The sequence below is a fragment of the Symphalangus syndactylus genome, chromosome 19 (assembly GCF_028878055.3).
Source record: "Symphalangus syndactylus isolate Jambi chromosome 19, NHGRI_mSymSyn1-v2.1_pri, whole genome shotgun sequence".
NCBI lineage: Eukaryota > Metazoa > Chordata > Mammalia > Primates > Hylobatidae > Symphalangus > Symphalangus syndactylus.
This window is the reverse complement of record NC_072434.2, coordinates 72,346,327-72,369,055: the sequence shown is the minus strand read 5'-3', so window position 1 is coordinate 72,369,055 and position 22,729 is coordinate 72,346,327. Positions and strand designations below refer to the sequence as shown.

Genomic DNA, 22,729 nt, shown 5'->3' with positions numbered 1-22,729 from the left:
CCAGGGGAAGTGGGCTGGAGGTCTGGCCCAGGAGGAGCTGCTGCCAGAGCCTCCCAGAGCTGGAGAACGTCAGGGCCGGCATCCCTCCTGGCCTGATGGGGACAGAGGCTGCAGCCCTGGAGTCACTGTGGGTGGGGAGGGGAGCCAGGTGGACTTTGGGATGCCCCCTCTGTGACACCCACAGGAGAGTGATCTCCAGAGGGGATGACAGTGTGGGAGGTGACACTGGTGGCTGCTGGAAGGTTGCATGGCTCTCGCTGTCCTGCTGACCAGTTGTGTGGGTCTGCAGCTGTCTGGGAAGGCCATGGGGGGCTGTGGTCACTGAGCACAGAGGCCTCCTGGAAGCTTCTGCTCTTCACCTTTCCTCCAGGAGTCCTGTGTGCAGCCTTGGTTGCCTGTCTTGCAGCCCACAGACCAGCCATGCCCCCTCTGGGGTCCAGGACCCTGCCCCAGAAAAGGGCAGTCAGCCCAAGTGCCCTGGGGAAGCTGGGCTGGCCTCTGTGGTTTGGTTTGGGGGACCCCATGGATGCTGCAGACACAGACAGGGCAGGGCTTATTCCAGGGGCTGCCGTGGGACACGGTGCTTTCAGCAGGGTGGAGGGGGGTGTTTCTGTCAGGCCGGAGGATGCCTCGCCTGGCAGGCACCTGGGCATCTGCACAGGCCACCCCTGCCATCCTTGCAGCATGTGTCCCACCTCCTCCTGGGTGCAGCTGGGCCCTGGTGGCATTACAGCCCTGAGGGACACAGCAGACGTGCTTGGGCTGGAAGCTGGGCTAGGGGTGGGTTGATTTGCAGACCACAGGAGGGTGGAGAGTTGATCTCAGCCCTGGTTTCTCAGTGCTAGAATTTGTTTTGATTTTGTTTCACACAGAAATTAAACGCTGTCTGGCAGGACTGAGGTTTTGCTGGTGGGGCGTTGTGGCTTCTGGAACTGCAGTCTCCTCTCCCTCTGTCCCAGCCTGGGGAAGAAAGCTGGGTCCTGGTCAGGGTGGCTAGATCTGCTGGCAGGAGGCAGGGAGGTCGGAGGCTGGCCTTGGTGATGTGTGCTCCCTCCGTAGGACTTCCTGTCTATCGTGCTGGGAGCCGGAAGGAGCCTGTGGCTTTAGGGACCGGGCAGTGTGGGGTGGCTAACCCTGTGTCTCGGGTTCTCTCTGGGGACAAGGCCCATTTGGCTGCCCTCAGGCTCAGGGCAAGGTGTCTGAGTGTCTGGGTCCTTCCAGGGTGGCCCAATCCCCAAGCAGCCAGGACATGGCAGCATCAGGCCTAGCCCGAGGAGCAGGGGGCCGTCCCCAGACTCAGCACCATGTGTGCTAAGCTCCACTCCTGTGGGGCTGGGGAGTGGTCTCCATGGAGCTTCTGCAGGGGTCAGTGCTGACCACCGCGGCCAGCTTCCAGGGCTCAAGGAGGTGGCCGGGTCACCGCTCCCTGGAGCCACCTCCCCCATGGTCCCTGAGACCAGCATGTCTGCGGCCCCATCTGCAGCGTGGAACTGTTCTGTGTGTCCTGTGGCATGGCAGCCGCAGCCACGTATGGGTGTTGAGACGTCTTCCTTCTCTCCAACTGGCCTGTGTCCTCCTGCATGGCTGCACCTGGAACAACAGTCAGAGGTGGGAGGTGGCTGGGGCTTGAGGGGTATGAGTGTCCCGTGGAGCCGTCGTCATCCGGGCCCTTCACCGGGGAGAGCAGTCATGAACTGGTGCTGCTGTGGGCCTGGCAGGGGTGCCGCCAGGTCAGAGGCCGCTTTCAGGTCCCAGCCCTGCCTCCGCACTCACAGGCTGCACAGGCCGCTACACTGTTTAATCCCCTGAACCTCAGGTTTTTGCCGATGTAGCAGAGTAAAAAACACACTCACCAGGTAGTTTAGGACATGAAGACACGAGACACTGGAGAGCATAGATGCCCGTTTTCAGCAACAGGCCCACAAGACTCAGAGGCTTTTCTGCTTGAAACAACTAAAGCTGAATTTTTACATGGATCTTACGTGTGTACATGCATGTATATGTATGTGTGTGCATGTATGTGTGTTTGCGTTTGGATGGATGTGTGCATGTGTGTATACATGTATGCATGTGGGGGGTTGTGTGTCTGCACGAGCGTATGCGTGCATCTCTGGGTTTATCGGTTCATATGGGTGTGTCTGTGTGTACACATGAATGTATGGGTGTATCTGTGTGTATGGGGGGTTTGTGTGGGTGTGTTTGTTCCTGTGGATGTGTGTATGCATGTGTCTGGGTTTATGGGTTTGTATGGGTGTGTCTGTGTGTGTGTGTGAGGGGGTTTGTGTGTGTTTGTTCCTGTACACGTATGTATGTGTGTGTCTGTGTGTATGGGTTTGTATGTATGGGTATGTGTGTGTATGCGTGTGTGTGTATGGGTTTATGGGTTTGTATGGGTGTGTGTGTGTACACATGTGTGTCTGTGTATGGGTGTATCTGTGTGGGGGGGTTTGTGTGGGTGTGTTGTTGTCTTTGTGCATGTGTGTGTGTGTATTTAACTTTGTAAGTGTCAAAGAGCTGATGAAATGGTTGGTAGGGATCTCTAGAAATAGCAAGAATAGATGCTGAACAAGAAAGTGTGAAGTTGGTTTGGTCTCATGGGATGAGGGTGCATAGTAAAGGCCAGGGCCCGCTAAGGAGAGAATACTCAGAGGAGACCCTCCCACAGCCCCAGGTGGCCCCCAGGGCAGGGCACAGCCACCACGTGTGCGCTGAGGCCTGAGTCACCAACGTGGTCCCAGGCCCTGGCCTCATGCTGGGTTTTGGGTGGCCTGGCTCTGGGACTGCAGGTGGCCCTAGAAGCCTGGCTGGTGTGCACATAATGAGATCCTTTCCAAAATCTGTGCTAGTGTCCTGGGACTGCTGTCAGGCACCACAGACTGGCTGGCCTAAAACAACAGGACTTCTGTCTCAGGTCTGAAGGCCAGAAGTCTGAAATCACAGCGTCCGCAGGGCCATGCCCCTCTGGAGGCTTGAGGGGAGGGTCCTTCCTGCGTTTTCCAGCTGCCAGTGATGGCTGCGAACCGTGGGGCTCCTTGGCTGGTGACTGGCCACTTTGCGCCCTGCCTCCAGCTTCACGTGGCCCTCTCATCCGCCTCTGTGTCTTCTCCTTTTTCTTATAAGGACAGCCTCTGCTGGCTCTAAAGAGCCCACCGTGTCTGGGATGATCTTGCCTTGAGATCCTTATCTCAGTTATTTCTGCAATGCCTCTTATCCCACATAAGGCCCCTGACTGAGGTTGCATTAGATGCATTTGGTGGGGGATGCCGTTCCACCTCCTGTAGTACCTTTATCCTCTCCTTCAACTTGTTTCTGCCAACTGTTTCCTCAGTACAGTGAGCAGCCCGGGGTCAGAGCTAACCAGGCCTGCACAGAAACACAACGGGGGCCTCGAAAGACAGCCGCAGCCCAGGAAGCGGAGCAGCGGTGCTGAGTGCAGCGGCTCTCCTCACTCTGCCTCTAGGAAGGAAGACACTTGGGGATGGCTGCAAGGCTCGGGAAACCACAAAGACTGACCCAGCAAGTTTGGAAAAACCAAATAGAGCTAGAGGGGGAAAAAAGTAAGTAATGGCCTGATTTAAAAGCAGATTAGAAACAGCTGAAGGGAATTAGCACACCGGCAGATAGGTCAGAAGAAATTACCCAGAGTACACCAGAGAGGCGGCGAGATGTCAGACAGAGGGCAGGACACCTCGGCGACACGGGGAGGCCATGCCGGAGGCAGCCAAGAAGGGTGCGGGAGTGGGACAGGGCTGATATGTATGAGGGGAGAGGACGAGAGTTTTCCGAAATTGAATAAAGCTATAAAGAACATTCCAGAAGCCCAGTGTCTTCCCAGGCCAAAAGTAAAAATAAGTTCACCCTGGAACATGACACATTAGAAGCACACAGCATGCTGGGCATAGTGCCTCATGCCTGTGATCCCAGCACTTTGGGAGGCTAAGGAAGGAGGATCACTTGAGTCCTGGAGGTGGAGGCTGCAGTGAGCCAAGATAGCACCACTGCCCTCCAGCCTGAACAGAGCAAGACCATGTCTCAAAAAAAAAAAAAAAAAAAAAAGGATGGGTGCAGTGGCTCACGCCTGTAATCCCAGCACTTTGTGAGGCTGTGGTGGGTGGATCACCTGAGGTCAGGAGTTTGAGACCAACCTGGCCAAAATGGTGAAACCCTGTCTCTACTAAAAATACAAAAATCAGCTGGGTGGCCAGGTACAGTTCCTCACGCCTGTAATCCCAGCACTTTGGAAGGCCAAGGTAGGTGGATCACCTGAGATCAGGAATTTGAGACCAGCCTGGCCAACATGGCAAAACCCCGTCTCTACTAAAAATGCAAAAAAATTAGCTGGGCGTGTTGGCAGCCGCCTGTAATCCCAGCTACTTAGGAGGCTGAGGCAGGAACAATCACTTGAACCCAGGAGGTGGAAGTTGCAGTGAGCTAAGATGGTGCCACTGCACTCCAGCCTGAGCAACAGAGTGAGACTCCATCTTAAAAAAAATGAAAAACTGCACAAGATTGAAGACAGAGAATCATGAAAGCCATCCGAGAAAGAAGAATACAGATGAAGCATGAGGGCACCAACAAGCTGGCGCCAACCTCAGGAGGCGGAGGCCCTGCTGCATAACAAGATGCAGGAAGGAGTGAGGGCAGAACATGGGCTCTGAAGGTGCCATGGAGGGAGTGCTGACTGATAAAACAGTGTCTTGTTGGGCCCCCAAATGGAGGTAAAACACGCAATTAGCACATAACTCAGGGTGGGAGTGTCGATGGGAATGTGTTCTCTGGCCCTGTGCTACCCAGGTAGAGAAGGCACTGACCAGCATCAGGCTTAGGTAGGTCACAACACATGGTATAGCATTGAAGGTGACCACGGAAATTACAAAAAAGACTATGCAGCTTCAGATGACCAGAGGGAAAATGTGGAATAACAACAACAACAACAAAAACCCAAAAAGGAAAAGTGGATGAAAAAACCCAGGACAGGCATGGTCAACAGAAAGGATGAGACAAGAGAGTAAACTGAGGCCCCAGACCGTAGGGGATGAACTGCTCCAGGCGAAAGGCTGGGTTGATTGGAGTGTGGTTAGGGGTTAGTCTAATTTCCCTGTAAGAGACACTCCAAGGACAGAGGATTTAGAATGTTAGAGGAGGGGAGAGAACTCACCAACTCAGAGGGCTTAGGGCACAGAGGGAATCTCGAGAGAAGAAGGAGGAGAGGGCCAGATGGTGAACCAGACTCTGCAGCATGACCTGAGTCTGTGACTTGGTCTCTGTTTGGCAGCCTGAGATTGTGACTCAGGCTCTCTGGCAAACAGAAACCTAGGCTGTTACTGGGGTCACAGTCCCCACTATAGTGAACTGGAGCTGTGACTCAAGCTTTGTATGTGAACTGAGTCTGACTCAGGCCCTGTATGGTGAACTGAGGCTGTGACTCAGGCTCTGTATGTGAACTGGGGGTGTGATCTGGGGTCTGCTTGGCAACCTAAGGCTGTGGCTGGGGTCACAGTTTCTGCTATGGTGAACAGGGGATGTAACTCAGGCTCTGTGTGGTGAACTGGGGCTGTGACTCAGGATCTGTATGGCAAACTGAGCTGTGACTCAGGCTCTGTATAGTGAACTGGTGCTGTGACAGACTCTGTGGCGAACTGGGGCTGTGACTCAGGCTCTGTATGGTGAACTGGGGCTGTGACTCAGGCTCTGTGTGGTGAACTGGGGCTGTGACTCAGGCTGTCTATAGTGACCTGAGTCTGTGACTCAGGCTGTCTATGGTGACCTAAGATTGTGACTGGGGTCACAGCCCCCACTATGATCAGCTTGAGCTGACCTGAGGCTATGACTCAGGCTCTGTATGGTGAACTGGAGCTATGACTCAGGCTTTGTAGAGCTCCCTGAGGCTGTGACTCAGGCTCTGCATCGTGACCTGAAGTTGTGACTGAGGCTACAGTTTAGGAGCAACTGAAATGATGACAGTGATAGCTTTAAGTGCACATTTTAGAAGAGGAGAGAAACTAGAACACACAGTACTGTTGAGAAGCTAGAGAGAGAACTACAGGCCAACATGAAAGGAAATAGAAGGAAGACATTGGAAATAGTGCCAACAGTAATTACGTAAGAGTAGACATGCCGTAGAGATGACAGCTCACTTCTTGGAAGTATCTGAGACTAGTCCAGAAAGATGAGGCTCATTGCATTAGTTTCCTGTCTAGGGGAATCCCTACAGATTCTTCAGACAAAAACAGGAGAAAGCAATTAATAGATTCATGACAATAAATCTGAAAATTTAGATGAAACTGACAAAACCAGAAAAGAAATGTAATAGAAACTAAGTCAAGATACAGAAATATTCATTAATCCTATAATAATTAAAGAAAATGGGGCATTGAGAATATAAAGTGCAGCAACATTGGAAAACATCTGAGTTCCCAAGGGATTAAGCACAGAGTTTCCCTGTGACCCAGCAGCTCCACTCCCAGGTGTATACCCAAGAGAAGTGAAAACATATGTCCACACAAACACATGTGTGAATGTTCATAATGGCATCAGGTATGAAAGCTGGAAAATGGAACAACCCAGGTGCCTCTCAGCACGTGAATGGATGAGCACAACGTGTTCCGTTCACACAATGGAATAGGATTCACCCTTAGGAGGGATGTTCTGACACAGGCTGCAGCCCGGATGAACCTCGAGGACATTGTGTTCGGTGAAATAAGCCAGCCACAAAAGGTCAATGCTGCGTGATTCCACTTAAATATCCAGGATAGGCAAATCCATCAAGAAAGCAAGTGGATCAGGGCTGGGGGAGTTTCTGAGGAGATGGCAGGCCCTGCCTCTGACTGTGGTGATAGTTGCCCATATCGGTGAATTCACAGCGAATCTTGCAGTGGGTGAGTTTGTGGTGTGTGAGCTGCAGCCTGACCCTGCTCCACTGTGCTTGGCTCTGTGGTGCCATTGCATGTCGAGGGTTAGTAGCAGCCCTGCCACAAGCACGTCCTTTGGGGCCATTTTTCCAACAGCGTGTGCTCACTTCCTGCTTGTGTGTCACATTTTGGTAATTCTTGCAAGATTTCAAAATTTCTCATGATTATATCTGTTATGGTGATCTGTGGTCAGTGATCATTGCTGTTGCTATTGTAAGTATTATGAGGTGCCGTGAGCCGTGCCCATGTAAGACAATAAACTTAATTGATAAACGTTTTATGTCCTCATTGCTCCACCGACAGTCTATTCCCCATCTCTCTCCCTTTCCCCAGGCCTTCCTATTCCCTGAGACACAATATGAAAATTAGACCAATTAATAACCCTACAGTGGCCTCTGAGTGTTCAAGTGAAAGGGAGAGTCGCATGTCCCTCACTTTAAAGCGAAGAATGATTAAGGTTAGTGAGGAAGGCGTGTCCAAAGCCAAGACAGGCTGGAAGCTGGGCCTCAGTTAGCCAAGCTGTGAATGCAAAGAAGTTCTTGAAGAAAATGGAAAGCGCTACTCCAGTAAACATACAAATGGTAAAGTGAAACAGTCTTATTGCTGATATGGGGAAAGTGTGAGTGGTCTGGATAGAAGATCAAATCAGTCACAGCATTCCCTTAAGCCAAAGACTAATTCAGAGTAAGGCCCTAACCCTCTTCAGTTTTATGAAGGCTGAGACAGGCCACGAAGCTGCAGAAAAAAAGTTGGAAGCGAAGAGAGGTTGGTTCACGAGGTTTAAGGAAAGAAGCAGTCTCTGCAACATAAAAGTGCAAGTGCTGTTGGAGATGCTGCAGCAAGCTCTCCAGCAGATCCAGCTAAGATCACTGATGAAGGGGGCCACAGTAACAACAGATCTTCAGTGGAAATGAAACAGCCTTCTACTGAAAGATGATGTCATCTGGGACTTCCGTAGCTAGAGAGGGGAAGTCAATGCCTAGCTTCAAAGCTTCAAAGGACAGGGTGACTCTCTTGATAGGGGCTAATGTAGCTGGTAACTTTTAAGTTAAAGCCAATGCCCATTCACCATTGCAACAATTCTATGACTGTTAAGAATTACGCCAAATCTACTCTGCCTGTACTCTAGAAATGGAATAACAAAGATGTCATCGAGATGACAGCACATTTGTTCCCAGCCTGGTTTACTAAATATTTTATGCCCACTGTGAAGACCCACTGCTCAGAAAAAAAGATTCCTGCAAAGTATTCTTGCTCATTGGCAGTGCCCCGTTCACCCAAGAGTTCTGGTGGAGATGTGCCAGGAGATATACGTTGTTTCCATGTCTGCTAACACAATGTGCATTAATTCTCCAGCTCATAGATCAAGGAGTCATTTCAACTTTCAAGTCTTATTATTTAAGACATTTCATAAGGCTACAGCTGCCATAGACAGTGATTCCTCTGATGGATCTGGGAAAAGTCTATTGAAAACCTGCTGGAAAGGATTCACCATTCTAGATGCCTTAAGAACATTCATGATTCACGGGAGGAGGTCAAAACAGCAACATGAACAGGAGTTTGGAAGATGTTGATTCCAACCCTCATGGATGACTCTGAGGGATCCCAGACTTCAGGGGAGGAAGTCACTGCAGATGTGGTGGAAGCAGCAAGAGAATGAGAATTGGAAGTAGAGCCTGGAAATGGGACTGAATTGCTGCAGTCTCATGAGAAAATGTGAATGGATGACAAGTTGCTTCTTATGGATAAACAAAGAAAGTGGTTTCTTGAGATGGAATCTACTTCTGGTGAAGATGCTGTGCACATTGTTGAAATGACAACAAAGGATTTAGAATTGATATCAATTTAGTTGATAAAGCAATGGCAGGGTTTGAGAAGAGTGACTCTAATTGTGAAAGCAGTTCCACTGTGGGTAAAACGCTAGCAAGCAGCATCACCTGCTATAGAGAAGTCTTTCACGAAAGGGAGAGTCCATTGATGTGGCAAACTTCATAGTTGTCTTGCTTTAAGAAATTTCCGGCTGGGCGCGATGGTTCATGCCTGTAATCCCAGCACTTTGGGAGTCCAAGGCAGGCGGATCAAGAGGTCAGGAGTTCCAGACCAGTCTGGCCAACATGGTGAAACCCCGTCTCTACTAAAGATACAAAAAAAAGACATTTCCACAGCCACCCCAAACTTCAGCAGCCACCATGCTGACCAGTCAGCAGCTACCAGCATGGAGGCAGACCCTCCCCCAGAGAAAAGATGACAACTCAGTGAAGCTCAGATGATTGTTAGCCTTTTTTAGCAGTCCAATGTTTTTAACTAAAGTATATGTATTATTTTTAAGACATAATGCTATTGCTCACTTAAAGACTATAGTGTAAGCATACCTTGTAGAAGCACTGGGAAACAAAAAAACTCATATGATTTGCTTTATTCTGACCTTCTCTTTATTGCGATGGTCTGGAACCAAGGCTACATCATCTTCAAGGTGTGCCTGTGTATCTCAGTAAAGCTGTTCAGAAAGAAAAGAAAAAAGAAACTGGATCAGAAAGGAAATCTTTTTGCCAAGAATAGCTCAGTCCTTAGGTGGCTTCATGGCCAGTTCTTCAGAACAAACAGTTAAGAAGATACAATTCTCATCTGATAGAAACTCTTCTAGGAAAATTAAACAGAAGACCCCTCACACAGGCACTGAAACTCAGTGGGAAGAGCTAGAGAGAAGAAAATCACAAACACAGATGTGAAAATCCCAGGAAGACACTATCAGAAGACATCTAGCCCCATAGAAAAGGATGGAGCCCGTCCTGGCCAGGTTGAGTCTAGGAAGACAAACTTCCACAGAACATTGGTCAGTTTCTGTAGCTCACTGCAACAGTGAGGCTGCAGTGAGCTGTCATTGTGCCACCGCACTCCAGCCTCGGTGGCAGTGTGAGACTCTTCCTCTAAAAAAAAGGAAAGGAAGGAAGGAAGGAAGATGAGAGAAAAGTCATAATTCAAAAGATGTAGGGATGACATTTGATAACATTCAATTTTCATTTATGATTTTTTTTGAGACGGAGTCTCACTCTTGTCGCCCAGGCTAGAGTGCAGTAGCATGATCTCGGCTCACTGCAACCTCTGCCTCCTGGGTTCAAGCGAGTAGCTGCGATTACAGGCGTGCACTTCCATGCCCAGCTGATTTTTATATTTTTAGTAGAGACAGGGTTTCACCATGTTGGCCAGGCTGGTCTCAAACTCCTGACCTCAAGTGATCCTCCCACCTTGGCCTCCCAAAGCGCTGGGATTACAGGCGTGAGCCACTGCGCCTGGCCTCATTTATCATTTTTAAAGGTTCTTAGCAAACTAAGAACTAAAGGGCGCCTCTGTGGCCTGAAACGGTGTGTGGGCGTCAGGCTTCATGCTGAAATGTTGAAGGCATTCCTCTGAAGATGAAGAATAAGACCAGGATGGCTGCTGCCACCTTTATATAAACCGGGGTGATGCAGATTGGTTTTTTTGTTTGTTTTTAGATGGTCTCAGTCTGTCACCTAGGCTGATGTGTGGTGGTGTGTCTGTGGCTCACTGCAGCCCCCACCTCCCAGGCCTGTGCCATTTGTTGAGTGTGGAGCGAGTTCCATGGATTCTGGATAGGCCATCTGTGCGCCGGCACAGCTCACAGCTGTGTGGGGAAGAATGTGCTTCCTCCATCTTTGGGTCTTTGCTTGGTCCGGTGCAGCCACAAACACGTGCATCCACATGCAGCCCTTGCTGAGCTTATCCACCCACTGCTGGGCTCTGCTTGTCCACTGAGCACACCTGGGGCGCGACTCGGCATGGATTCACATGGGGTGGCTGGCTGCTCATGGACCACGTGACACGCCACAGAGCGTGTGGATCTGACGTTCCCAGCTGCTTTCCTGCTGTCTCCAGCACGTTCCTATAACAAGGCTGTGTTGAATGGCATGCTGGGAAGGTACAATGCACGTGCAGGCTGTGCTTCCAGAAAGATGTGATTATATCTGTAATTGTCGGGCATCTTAGTTTGCGCAGGCTGCTATGGCAAAACACCACAGCCTAGGAGCTTGTAAAACACAGAAGTATGCTGCTCACAGCTCTGGAGGCTGGAAGGCCAAGGTCAAGGTGTGGCAGATTCTGTGTCTGGTGAGGTCACTTCCTGGTTCATAGACAGTGCCTTCTCACTATGTCCTCACATGGCAGAAGAGGCAAGGGTCTCTCTAGGGTCCCTTTTATTTATTTATATTTTATTATTATTTTAACCACAGCTCACTGCAGCCTTGGCCTCCCAAGCTCAAGCGTTTCCCCCGCCTCAGCCTCCTGAGTAGCTGGGACCACAGGCATGCACCACTGCGCCTGGCTAATTTTTAAATATTTTATAGAGACCAGGTCTCAATATGTTGCCCAGGCTGGTCTCGAACTCCTGACCTCGAGTGATCCTCCCGCCTTGGCCTCCCAAAGTGCTGGGTTTACATGCGTGAGCCACTGCACCCAGCCTGGGGTCCATAAGGACACTAATCCTGTTCATCACCTAATCACTTCCCAGAGGCCCCACCTCCTAATGCTACCACTTTGATGGTGTTAGGTTTGACCATATGAATTTGGGGAAGACACAAACATTCAGACCACTACAGTGGATGATTTTTAAAGTTTCCTAGATACGTCAGTCTGGAATTCCAGCCGTGGAAGAGTGTCTCCCCGTGTCCTTGACAATATTCTCATCAGACATTTGATTTGTGCTTATTAATTAACGAAGCATAATGTATCAATATAGTTTTTTTCTTGAGATGGGGTCTTGCTATGTTGTCTAGGCTGGTCTCCAGTTCTTGGGGTCAAACAACGCTCCCGTCACAGTCTCTGGAGCAGCTGGGAAGGCAGGCACAGAATGTCTTGGAGTGGGGCCGAGTGTTGGCTCATGGGTTTGAAGAGCTGGTTGGTTTCCTTCCCTTGGCCTGTGGGTTTATACCCTTTGTCTGTCTTCAGTCAATTCCTTTGTTATTGGTTTATAGGAAGAGATACGCATCCAGACACACACACACACACACACACGTGCACAGCGCCGGCCTCTGGTCTGGGGTGTGAGTTGTAGGCATTTGCCCCAGATGTAATTTGTCTGTTGGTCTCTGGACTCTTCGCTGCCTCTTCTTTGTTTTTTTGCTATGCAGAGATTTTTATACTTTTAAGTAGTCAAATATATTCACTTTTCAGTGACTTCTGAGTCTCACAGAAGAAAGCGTCTCTGTTCTGAGGTTGTGTTGGGAACCACTCCTCCCTTCTTCAGCCCTTCTGTGGCTCTGTCGTGTGGCAGACAGAGAGCCCCACCTGGGAGCCCTGCCTGTCCGGAGGGTCTGGGCCCCCTCTGCTGGGCCCAGGCTCTGAGATCGTCCATCCTGTTCCCCAGCATGCCCTGTGGTGCCTGTGGTCTGCCTGTTTATCCTCCGACCTGTACCCCCTGAGGCTGTGAGTCCCCTCAGTTGGCTATATGTGGAGCCCACCCTGACAATGAAGGAGGCATGGGGCAGGGGTTACCCAGGGTGGGAGCGGTGAGGGGGCAGGAGCTTAAGAAGGCCATGGCCAGAGCAGCACAAAATTCAGTGACTACTCCAGGGAAGGGCATAGCCCTTGGGCCTCAGGCCATCCCTTGCCACTCCTGGGCTGGGGCCACCTTCCCTCCACACCCTTCTGCCAGTGCCGACGGCCCACCCTGCCCACCCTGCCTGGCCTTGGATCAGGGTCAGTCACCTGTAGCTGCATTTAGGGAGTTGCCTCTGATAGAGGGGTGTCCTGGGGCCAGAGGGGAGGGCAGCTGCCCTGCTGTCTGCCTGCTTCAGGGGTGCCCTAGGGAAGGCTGGAGGACTCAGCTAGTCACCGTCAAACCAGCTCTCAGTGCCCTGGTGTGCTCGGGCCTCACACTGACCAGTGTGGGCAAGGTGGTGGGTCACAGGGAGAGGGCGGGGCAGGCTGATATCCTCAGTCCCCGTGGACAGGGAGGGAGGGGTGGCTTGAGTAGATGGGGTTCCTCCCCCTCCTCCTCCTCCCCTGCCCTCTTACCTTCCTCCTCCCGTTGTCCCCTCGTCCCCTACCCTCCTCCTCTCCCCTTTTCCCCTCCCCCTCCTCTTCTTAGCGCCCTCCGCCTCCCCTCCCCCTGTCCCCTGTCCACACCCACAGTTGGGTTTTGTAGCTTGTGGAGGTCCCATGCTGGCCTGGCCGTAGGGGTTTTCTGGGACAGTGGCTTGGGGCTCGTGGATCCTGGCGGGTCCAGGCCTGGGGAGGCACAGGTGGGAGGCTATCGTCTTCCTGAGGGCTGTTCTGGTCACAGCTGTGGCGTTCCATCTGGGGATGGAGGTCTCCACCTGCAAGCTGCCCTTGTGTGTGAGGTGCGGCTCTCCTGGCCCTACTCCCCAGCCTGCCTCCCGCCCTAGCCCTGCTCTGTGTGCCCAGCTGTCCTGGGACATCCCATCCCTAGCCCTGGGGCTTGTAGTTGTCTGTGCATGGATGCCCACAGTGCCGACCTGTGCTCCTGTCCTGACCCCTAGGGCATCTGAGGGGACCTGTGTGCACTGCCCTTCCTTCCCTCACCCAGGCCTCTCCCAACCTCAGCCCACGGCAGTGTCCAGGCTCGGAGAACTGGCTGGTCCCTCCTGTCCTCCCCATAGGACCCGTTATGCTGCATGGGGCCTGTGCCTCGGGGACCTTAGGGATTTGCTAGAAGGGCCCTTGGGCGGCTCCTCTACCCACTCCCTGGCAGCCTGGCACATAGGTGTGTGTCCTGAATCCTGGGCATGGCCTCTCCAAGTGAAGACCCCCTCCGCGGCACCCCTTGGTGGCTCACTGACTGGTGGGGGGCCGTTGCAGGTCCTTCTGCCTGCAACTCTGGCTCAACTCCAAGGGCTCACAGGGTCTCAGGCTGTCTCTGAGCATCCTGGAGGAGCAGACACCAGCTTAGGGGGCAGGACGTCAGCTTGGCCAGGCAGGGTATCTCAGCACGCCCACCAGGCGGGTGGCTCCTGTGGAGGGGCTGTGGGGGTCCTTCCTGGGGCCTCTACCTGCTCCCCCTGTGGCCTGCGCCTGTGGCCCTGGAGGCAGGTGCCCCTCAGTAGCCTTGGGGTCACCTGTGTGGCCTTGCCTTTGACGGGGTGTGATAGGGAGCCTCTTGGGCCCCTCCCCTCCATACCCCTGGGCAGGACCTACTCCCTTGGGGTGGGTGGTGGGGTCTAGCAGGGCCATGTGAGGGTGTGGGGGGAGCCTTCCCAAGCTGGCATCCTGGTGGCTCCCAGAACGTCCTGAGTCTGCTGTTCTCTGCTGAGTTCTGCTGGGGGTGGGTTGGGCAGCATGTGTCCAGTGATGCTCTTGGGAGGGGCCTCCGAGCCCTGGCCCTGTCCAGGCGGGTGCCCTCCTAAGGGCTGGAGGGCTGAGTCTGGCTTGAGGTGGCCATGCCTGGGGCCCCTGACATTCAGTCCACCCATGTGGGGACACTGGGCTGGCAGGTCTGACACACAGCTGCAGAGCATGCCTGGTCAGTCCCAGGATAGACAGGTGACATGGGGGCGGGGTCAGGGTTTGGGGTTGAGGGCTCTTGGCTCAATATGGGCTGGGCTGTGCCAGGGCGGGGTGTGAGGGAAGCCCTGTGAAGTGAGCCCAGCAGCAGCAGCAGGTGAGCCAGCAGCCCGCTGTGGGGAGGGGGCACCCAGTGGGGTGGAGCCGGGTTCCTGGAGCAGTTGAGGTTGGGGATGCGTCCTCAGTGCTGGGGGCTGGTGCAAGGCCTCGTGTAAAGATGGAGGGTGGTGTGCATCAGCTCAGAGGCCCCAGGGGTGGCCTATGGGGATAGGTTAGCTGGGGTCTGTCCTGCAAAAGAGGATGTCCAGACTTGGTGAAGTGAGGGGTAGAGTGTCAGAGAACCAAGAGCCACTTCCCAGTGCCACACCCAGGCACTGAGGTGGGGAGACCTCAGCCGGAACCTGGGGACATATGCATAGACTGCAGGAGTGCTGGGAAGCTGCAGGGGGCCACGGGACTGTGGACATCCCAGCAGGTCATGGCAGAGGGTAGGGGGACCTCAAGCAGGGTCCTGCGGGTCAGCTGGGGCCAAAGAGGGTGGAGGATGTGGCAGATGCCCATCAGGCATAGCTTCGGGTTCAGGCCCCGGAGCCTCCTCCCTGCCCACAGCCCTAGGCGGGGCTGTCCTCTTGCGTATGTTGTGTGTGTTGTGGGGGTCTTATCTGTCCAGTGCAGCCAGAGTCAGCTAGACTCCCTGAAACTGTGGGGGTCGAGTCGGCAGCAGACAGCCCCGTGGTTGCTGAGACCATGCTCGCTGGAGTGGGAGCCATGGGTGTGCAGGGGGCCAAGGCCCTTCTCGCCTCCCCCTCCCCTGCCTGGCTCATCCTGGATTCTTTCTGCCCCTCTCACCCCCGGATGGACACGCCTGTCCCCTGTACCCTGGCCACCGAGACACCTGGCCAGGCTCCAGCAGGGCTTCCTGGGGCCGGGCTCATGCTGGCCTCTCTGTGCCCAGGCTGACAGGCAGCGAGCCCCTGACTGTCCTTCCGCTGACCCTGGAGCCAGAGGCGGCCGCCCAGGCGCACTACAAGGCCTGTGACCGGCTGAAGCTGGAGCGGAAGCAGCGGCGCATGTGCCGCCGGGACCCGGGCGTGGCAGAGACGCTGGTGGAGGCCGTGAGCATGAGTGCGCTCGAGTGCCAGTTCCAGTTCCGCTTTGAGCGCTGGAACTGCACGCTGGAGGGCCGCTACCGGGCCAGCCTGCTCAAGCGAGGTGAGTGTGGCCGGCCTGGCTCTCAGGAAGGCCCCAGACAGAGGTGGCAGCCCAGGCCTTGCCCATATCCCAAGAGGCCCCATTCAGGCTGCACTCCTGGGGACTCCGGGCCCAACCTGCCCAGAGCTCCTGGGCCTAGGCCCTGGAAAGGGCAGCCCCTGGACCTCCCTGAGTGCTGCCTGCCCTGCCCTGCTTTAGGCACAGGCACAGTCGTTGCTGGTGGCCAGGGCATGCTGACTCGGCCTTTGACGGGGCCCCAGGCTACCCGGGGCTGCCCCGACAGCCCTCAGCTCCTGCCAGATGGCCCAGTGCCCAGTGGGCTATGCCTGTGCAGACTCTCCTCCTGCCCCTCCCACCCTCATGAGGGCTCTGCCGCCTTATTTCAGCCACCCTCCCACCCAGCCTCCTCCCGCCCCCTCCCAGGGGCTCTCCACCACCTATTTCAGCAACCCTCTCGCTTCAGCTTCTGGAGTAGCTGGGGCTGCAGCCATGTGCCACTGCACTGCATAAGCTTGTTTAAAAATTGGAGAACCAAGGCCCAGGGCAGGGCAGGCCTTGCCAATGGCCCCATGGTGAGGCTGGGAGGTTTGAGACCCTGATGGGGACTGTGACCACAGAACCAGAGCCATGGCCATGGCGGGCTCTGGTTTCTCCCCCCAACTAGCCCTGCGCCTGGGACACCTGGGCGTTTCCTACCCTGTGGTGCCCAGGGCACACCCACACCCTGTCCTGAGTGCAGCACCAGGAAAGATGCTCTGAGCCCCTACATGGGATTCATACTCTTGGGGTGGTTTGGCTGCAGGACAGTGAAGGGGGAACTCTGGGCAGCTTGGGCTCACTGACCGGCCCTTGCCAACCCCAGGCTTCAAGGAGACTGCCTTCCTCTATGCCATCTCCTCGGCTGGCCTGACGCATGCACTGGCCAAGGCGTGCAGCGCGGGCCGCATGGAGCGCTGTACCTGCGATGAGGCGCCCGACCTGGAGAACCGTGAGGCCTGGCAGTGGGGGGGCTGCGGAGACAACCTCAAGTACAGCAGCAAGTTTGTCAAGGAATTCCTGGGCAGACGGTCAAGCAAAGATCTGCGAGCCCGTGTGGACTTCCACAACAACCTCGTGGGTGTGAAGGCAAGTGGGGTGGGGCTGGTGGGGTGGGAAGGGAGGGCCAGAAAGAGTGTCAGGGGGATGGGGGTGGGGCCTGGGGCTGGTGGGGTGGGAAAGGAGGGCCAGAAAGAGTGTCAGGGGGATGGGGGTGGGGCCTGGGGCTGGCGGGGTGGGAAGGAGGGCCAGAAAGAGCATCGGGGTGTAGGGGTAGGGTGCAGGGTTGGGGGCGGGGCTGCAGCAGGGTGGGCAGGCACACAGTGGAGTGGCCCCCTGCAGGAGGGTGGAGGCCGTGCAGTGCCAGCCATGGTCCTGGAGCCTCTCATGCCCGTAAGGCTCCCTACCCACCAAACGGGGCACTAGCCAGGGAGAGGTACCCTAGGTTCTCTGTAGAGGGGTGCCCCATGTCTGCCTGCAGAGGGGCCCCCACGGTCCCTGTGGGGCCACCAGGAGGGTCTCCTTGGTTAGGCAGTCTAACCAGGATCATGGCACCGTGGGCCCCACCTGTCAACCAGCTGGCAGGCTTGTCACCAAGACCGGTGGGAGGAAGATGTGCCCCCCACAGACCAAGGTGGGAGGCATAGTGGGCAGGGGATCCCAGGGAAGGGTTAGGGGTATAGAACCCACTCACCCAAGTCAGGGGAGTCTCGTTCTGCCCCACCAGGCCTCTCTGTGGCCAGGCCTCTGTTCTGAGAGACAGGATCCCGACCTACAGACTTTGAGGTAAAAGGGCTCTCTCCTGAGCTCTTCCAGGGGCCACTGGCTGTTGGGGTGGCTGACCCGGGGTGAGCCCGGCTCTCTGGTCATCCTTCGTGCTACCTGCAGCCTGTCAGTGCCCAGGTCCACATGTCTGGGGGAGTCCGGGCTGGACCTGTAACCCCACTCCACAGAGCCCCCAGCATCTCTGCAGTTCCTGAACAGGGGTGGGCAGGGTTGACACCTCTATTGGAAGCTGAGGAGCATTTCTCCCTCCTGCCTTCGTCTTCACATTTGCCAGGCAGGCTGGGAATGTAGAGCTCCGGCCTGGGGAGGGGTGAGGTAAATAGAGCCGGCCCTGCTCTGAGCCCCACTTGATTGAGAAGTCAGAGTACCCAGTCACCCACTTACTAAAGGATCAGCCTCCCCTGTTTAGGCCTCTTGTGCCTCCTTCCTCCTTCTTGGGCAGGGGAGACCCTTCGAAGGCAGATTCAAGCCCCAAGCAAGGCCCTTTCTTTTCCTTTGTGTATGACCTCCCTTCCCCTCTTTGCTGCTTTGTAAGAGATTAATGAGAAGTCGGAACATGAAGGGTGCTCCATTAGCTCCACAGAGCCTGGGTCAGCGACATTTTAATTAAACTGGTCCGGGTTTCTCTGCAAAGCATCATTAAATGTGACTCTTCGGTTGCCGGGCCAGAGGTGGCTGGATTTCTTAATCCTCCTTGAGCCGGCCCTCCTGGGGGCTGCTGGCGTGGGAGCAGAGCCGCCTGGCTCGGGTCCCACCTGGGAAGGGACCTCCCCAGCAGGCCTGTCTTTGCAGGTGGGGCCCTAAGTCCTGGGAGTGGGCAGGCCCAGCCAGGCTTCTGTGGCAGCCGCCAGTATGGATTGTGGGTGCCTGGCCCTCCTTGCTGTGGGTGAGGGGTACACCCCACTCTGGGGCCAGACTGGACACTCTCCTATGGTATAAGGAGCTCTCTCTTCCCCAGGAGCCCCTCTCCCCTGCAGCGTGGGCCTCCCTGCTCCTGCGGTGCCTTCACTGGCCCCCCAGCAGGCTGATCCTCAGCACCTGTGGGTTGGGGGTCGCGTCTGCATATGCGATAGCACCTGGTTCCCGATACTAGGGGTAGGGAGGTCACAGTCAGCTCAGACATACACCACTAGATGAGGTCACATTTGTCCTCACCTGTCCAGCGAGCTGTGTGCTGAGAGCAGATGTGAAGTCCTGGCAGGACTGGGATTGTGGGCATGGGGGCAGAAGGTCCAGCCCCTGGTGAGGGCAGCCCCTGACGCAGAGTGGACATCAGGCAGGAGCCTCCCCTTGTGGAGATGCAAGGGTGGCCATCCTGGGGGCTGAGGTGCCGGCCCTGGAGCTTCTGTCCTGGGCAGTCGGCAGCCTGGAGGAGGTAAGACAGCCCCACGAGCGGGGAGACTGAGCTGGATGTGAGATGTGCAGTGGTGATGCCCGCCAGCAGGGCCTGGGACTGGGTGGGGGTGTGGGGTCCCTCTGGGGGTCAGGGGCAGGGTCTGCTCACTGGGCCCACCTGCACAGCCCTCATACTGCCCTCCCTCCCGTGCCCTCCTGCCAGGTGATCAAGGCTGGGGTGGAGACCACCTGCAAGTGCCACGGTGTGTCAGGCTCATGCACGGTGCGGACCTGCTGGCGGCAGTTGGCGCCTTTCCATGAGGTGGGCAAGCATCTGAAGCACAAGTATGAGACGGCACTCAAGGTGGGCAGCACCACCAACGAAGCTGCCGGTGAGGCAGGCGCCATCTCCCCACCACGGGGCCGTGCCTCGGGGGTAGGCGGCAGCGACCCACTGCCCCGCACTCCAGAGCTGGTGCACCTGGACGACTCGCCTAGCTTCTGCCTGGCCGGCCGCTTCTCCCCGGGCACCGCTGGCCGTAGGTGCCACCGCGAGAAGAACTGTGAGAGCATCTGCTGTGGCCGCGGCCATAACACACAGAGCCGGGTGGTGACGAGGCCCTGCCAGTGCCAGGTGCGTTGGTGCTGCTATGTGGAGTGCAGGCAGTGCACGCAGCGTGAGGAGGTCTACACCTGCAAGGGCTGAGTTCCCAGGCCCCGCCAGCCCTGCTGCACAGGGTGCAGGCATTGCACACGATGCGAAGGGTCTACACCTGCACAGGCTGAGTTCCTGGGCTCGACCAGCCCAGCTGCGCGGGGTACAGGCATTGCACACAGTGTGAATGGGTCTACACCTGCATGGGCTGAGTCCCTGGACTCAGCCCTAGCAGCATGGGGTGAGTTCCTGGGCTCAGTCCTAGCTGCATGGGGTGCAGGCATTGCACAGAGCATGAATGGGCCTACACCTGCCAAGGCTGAATCCCTAGGCCCAGCCAGCCCTGCTGCACATGGCGCAGGCATTGCACACGGTGTGAGGAGTGTACACCTGCAAGGACTGAGGCCCTGGGCCCAGTCAGCCCTGCTGCTCAGAGTGCAGGCATTGCACACAGTGTGAGAAGGTCTACACCTGCAAGGGACGAGTCCCTGGGCCTGGCCAACCCTGCTATGCAGGGTGAGGGCCATGCATGCAGCGTGAGAGGTCTACACCTGCAAGGACTGAGGGGCTTTTCTAGCATGTTGGGGCGTACAGTTGGAGCAGGGTGCCGGGGGTCCTCTGGGTTGGCTGTCCAAGCCCTGTGTCTCCCCCTCTCCAGGACCCAGAGGCGGGAGTTGGCTCTGGTCTGGCGTATGCAACCTCTCTGCTTGTGCTCTGGGCCTCAGCTTCCTCCCTCTGACCCGAGAGCATTGCACCAATGCTTTCTGAGCTTTCTCCCATCCCTAACACGCCAGTTCCTGGGAAGCGGCTCCCTATGCCAATCCATTGGCTTTCCCTCCCCACCTCCTCTGAGGCATGGGTGGCAGGTGCACCTTGGTGACCATGTGGCCTCCGTGTGGGCCACCCGTTGGGGACTGGCCTGGCCCAGGCTGCCCCAACACCAGCACTGTCTTCAGAGACTCAAACCACTAGAAGAGGACGCAGCCTGTTCTGCACTCCCAGGGCCCAGCCATGCAGGTGCCCAGGCTCGGGGGACACTGCTGACCTCTGACATTGAGCACTTCTCTTTGGAGTAAATATCAGTGACTTTTAAATTATTATGATTATTTAACTAATATAATAATTATTATTTTCTCCATCCCTGCCATCTCCCAGGCTGCAGCTACCCGCTCTCGGCCAAGCCCCAGTCTGGGAGGGCCCCGCCTTCTGTCCCTGACATGTTCCCTCCTAACCCTGCCTCTGATCTGCTTAGTCGTTTGAAACCACTAAATCGAGATAGATGTGTATAGTTAAGGAAATACAGTGAGCTGAGTCTGGCCACAGCCCTTGGGGCTTCTGGAAGCCAGCTCCCCCCACCCCATGCCAGCCAGCCACTGCCATGTGGTGGGCCAGCCGGCGGCCCCTGCCCTGCACCCTGTGGGCAGACGGCCTGGCCTCCAGGCAGCTCGGTGTGGATTCTCGGGCTGGGGGTGGTGGGAAGGGGTGGGCATGGTGAGGGGGCAGGGCAGTCCTTTGATTGGTTCATGTCATGTCACGAGGAAGCTGCTTGCTTTGTGTCACTGGGGGACAGATTGGGACAGATGCGGTGGAGGCAGTCTTGGGCTCACATCTGGCCATGGAACGCCATGCTTTATGGCCCTGCTGTTGTGTGTGCTGGGGACAGGGTGACCTGCACTGACCTGGCTTGGTTTGAGGGTGTAGTGTGTGTGTGTGTTGTGAGAGTGTGTGTGCTGGCGCGGTCAGTGTGCATACATGTGCGTGTGTTGTGAGTGCGTGTGTGCTGGCGTGGTCAATGTGTGTAAGCATGTGTTGTGTAAATGTGTGCTGGCGTGGTGTGTGTGTGTGTGTGTGTGTGTGTGTGTACTGGCATGGTCAGCTTGGCCATGCTGTGCTGTCAGTGGCATGGCGGTGCCTTAGGTTCCCAGAGCCTCTCGCGGTGGGCTCCATCTTGTGGGTGTCCTGATGGCTGTGGGCTGGGTTCTGGGCGGGTTGCTGGTATGGATACAGGAACTACTGAGTGAATAGGTGTCTCAGAGCCCCAAGGTCTCCAGAAAGCTGGGGTGTCTGCGTTTTTAAAAGAAAACCTATTTATGTTGCTGTGGGTCTCCGCCGTCCCTGTGTTATAGTACATAAGAACCTTTATTCTCCTGTGGTTCAGAGAGCACCCTGACACGTGCCTGCAGCTGCATCCCCATACCACAGTGTGGGTGCAAGACGCTGGGTTTGTCCTTTGCCTGGTGAAGCCTGGCTAGAAGCGGCGGGGGTGGTAGCCCGTGCCCTCTGCAGTGTCCGCATCCACTGGACCCTGAGCAGCATAGCTGGCCACACCCTCATGACATGACAAGACTGTCACTCAGTCACTACTGGGTCTATGAAGGGCGTCAAGTCAGAGGAAGGTTTTTATTTTTAATCAAATACCACATTTAGCTCTATGTCATAAATATTCAGAAAAGTATTTTTTTAAACAAGGCAGACCAAAAATGTCTGCTAGCTGGTTGGTTTCTATACAAATATATATTCGAATGTGTTGCTGGATGAAGAGGCCACTCAGCCGGAGCCTCCTGTTTCATGCGCTTCTCTTCCGAGGGGCGGTAGAGAAAGGGCTGTTGGGAGGGGTTCAGCCCGCTCCTTGGCCAGGGGATCCCAGCCACCTTCTGTGCACCGGGCCCTGCCACGAGGGACCTGGACCCCCAGGTGGCTTCTGGCCAGGTGTGGGTGGGTGGGAGGGGCCCTGTCTGTGCTCCGAGTCTCCGTGGGTGCAATGATTTCTCTACCTCATCTGTGTGGCCCGTCCCAGAGGGACTGTGGAGAATGTATTTATTTAACAGCTTTGTGTCACAGAACCAGAAACAAATGGAAACACTAAATAAATGTATTTTAAATTATAGCCTCATCTCAGTCTGCTGCCTTCACAGGGGCTTCTGTAAGCCTGGGACGAGGAGGAGGGCCTGAGGAGGAGGCCTAGGAGTTGGCCTCTGTGAGGAGGAGGACAAGAAAGAGGGTTGGAGAGGAGGTGGGCTCGGGGAGGTGTGCCTGGGAAGGAGGAGAAATTGGGAGGAGGAGGAAGGGGGAGGTTTTCAGGAAAAGGGGTATCCACGAAGGAGGACCCTGGGGAGGAGGAGGACCCTGGAGAGGAGGGCCTGGGGAAGAAGAGGGCCCTTGGGAAGAGGACTTGGGGAAGAGGAGGGCCCTGGGGAGGAGGAGGGCCCTGGGGAGAAGGAGGACCTGAGGAGGACAGCCCTGAGGAAGAGGAGGACCT

At 55.5% G+C, this 22,729-nt stretch overlaps 1 protein-coding gene across 1 annotated transcript in view; it reads left to right on the top strand.

The window, feature by feature from the left end:
• Window positions 1–22,357, top strand: part of WNT9A (Wnt family member 9A) — a 29,619-nt gene extending 7,262 nt beyond the window's left edge. The window contains exons 2-4 of the mRNA XM_055234015.1: window positions 15,403–15,659; window positions 16,522–16,784; window positions 19,039–22,357. Coding sequence (XP_055089990.1) covers window positions 15,403–15,659; window positions 16,522–16,784; window positions 19,039–19,521 — 1,003 coding nt within the window. The 3' untranslated portion in view covers window positions 19,522–22,357. The remainder of the gene's footprint in view (window positions 1–15,402; window positions 15,660–16,521; window positions 16,785–19,038) is intronic.
• Window positions 22,358–22,729: the final 372 nt, after the last annotated feature.